Source organism: Tinamus guttatus, unplaced genomic scaffold, assembly GCF_059628265.1.
Source record: "Tinamus guttatus ecotype Peru unplaced genomic scaffold, ASM5962826v1 Tinamus_guttatus_pri_ptg000639l, whole genome shotgun sequence".
Taxonomy (NCBI): Eukaryota; Metazoa; Chordata; class Aves; order Tinamiformes; family Tinamidae; genus Tinamus; species Tinamus guttatus.
The window spans coordinates 3,283,708-3,285,000 of NW_028289173.1; the positions used below are offsets into that span (position 1 = coordinate 3,283,708).

The 1,293-nt window shown below is 64.5% G+C and overlaps 1 protein-coding gene across 1 annotated transcript in view; it reads left to right on the top strand.

Moving 5' to 3' along the window:
• The first annotated feature begins 497 nt into the window (after positions 1 to 497).
• The window catches only part of TSHZ1 (teashirt zinc finger homeobox 1), a 53,762-nt gene continuing 52,966 nt past the window's right edge, over positions 498 to 1,293 (top strand). The window contains exon 1 of the mRNA XM_088535640.1: positions 498 to 628. Within this exon, the coding sequence (XP_088391766.1) occupies positions 589 to 628 (40 nt within the window). The 5' untranslated portion in view covers positions 498 to 588. The remainder of the gene's footprint in view (positions 629 to 1,293) is intronic.

Sequence of the window (1,293 nt, forward strand, 5' to 3'; positions counted from 1 at the left end):
TGCACATCTCCACTGGCATCATCTTCCCTGCTGCTGCTGCGGAGAGGACTGAAGAGCTTTGTCTTATAAGGAACTTAAAAGAGAGAGAAAGAGAGAGAGAGTGAGAGAGAGAGAGAGAGAGAGCGGGGGGGAGGAAAATTAACCTCGTAAATGAACACGTTTCCTAAGCAAGTTTTTGGAGCGGCGGCGGAAATTGGCGCCGCTGTCGCCGGCCCGTGTGTCGCCGCGTCGCCCTCCGCACCGTCCCCCTCGGGGGGGCACCCGGAGCAGGCGACGGGAGAACCCGAGCAAACTTTTCCTCCTTCCTCCCCCCCCCGCCGCCCTCCTCCTCCTCCTCTCTCCCATCCCTCCCCACCCTCCCTCGCTCTCCTGCTAGGCGGAATTAGAAGTTGAATCCGTTTTTCCTCTCTCCTTCCTCCCCCTCCCCGCTCGCTGCCCCCCTCCCCCGGCATTTTATTTTTCTGTTTGGCTCCGCGAGTGCGTGCGCGCGCCTGTGTGTTTGTTTCTGCATGCGAAGAGGGGGCTGCCCGGAGGAGCGGTGCGCGCAAGCCCCGCGGCGGCGGCGGGCGGCGAGGCGAGGCGGCAGCGATGCCGCGGAGGAAGCAGCAGGCACCGCGGCGCTCCGCAGGTAACACCGCGCGCGGCTCGGCTCGGCTCGGCGCGGCCCGGCGCGGCGCGGCCCGGCACGGGTTAAGCGGCGCTGCCGCGGGGGGAGCCCGGCGCGGCTCGGGGGGTGCCCGCGGCGGGCGGAGGAGCGGCGCTCCCCGCGGGGCTGCTCCGGGGGCGCCCTCCATCCCCGCCGCCGCGGCCGGCACGTCTGGGAGCAGAAAGTTGGTGCGGCCGGCGCGGCGCGGCGCGGCACGGCACGGCACGGCACGGCACGGCCGCGGGGAGGGCGGGCGGGCGGGCGGCGAGCGCCGCCGAGGCAGGGGCTGCGCCAAAAGTGTGTCAGGCTGCGCCCGCGCTCAGCCCGGCACTTGCGGAGCGAAAAAGTCAGCAAAATGGGGCGCTGCGAGGCGCCTGGCCAGTGCGTTTCGCTGGAAAACAGCAGCCTGTAATGTCACGCTGAAGAGGCTGCTTGCTTTTTTTTTTTTCTCCTTTTTTTTTTATTACCTCTAAAGATGCCTTTTGATCAGGCAAACAGAAGGCAGTGATAGTGCAGAATCCGATTGAAGAGAAAAGTTATTTTTCTCTGGAGGAGGAACTGGCAGGAGCTGGTTTTCCTTGTTTTCTGTTTTATTAGAGGATTGCCATCCTTGATTTGATGCGTGATTGATCGCCTGTCATCTGGCA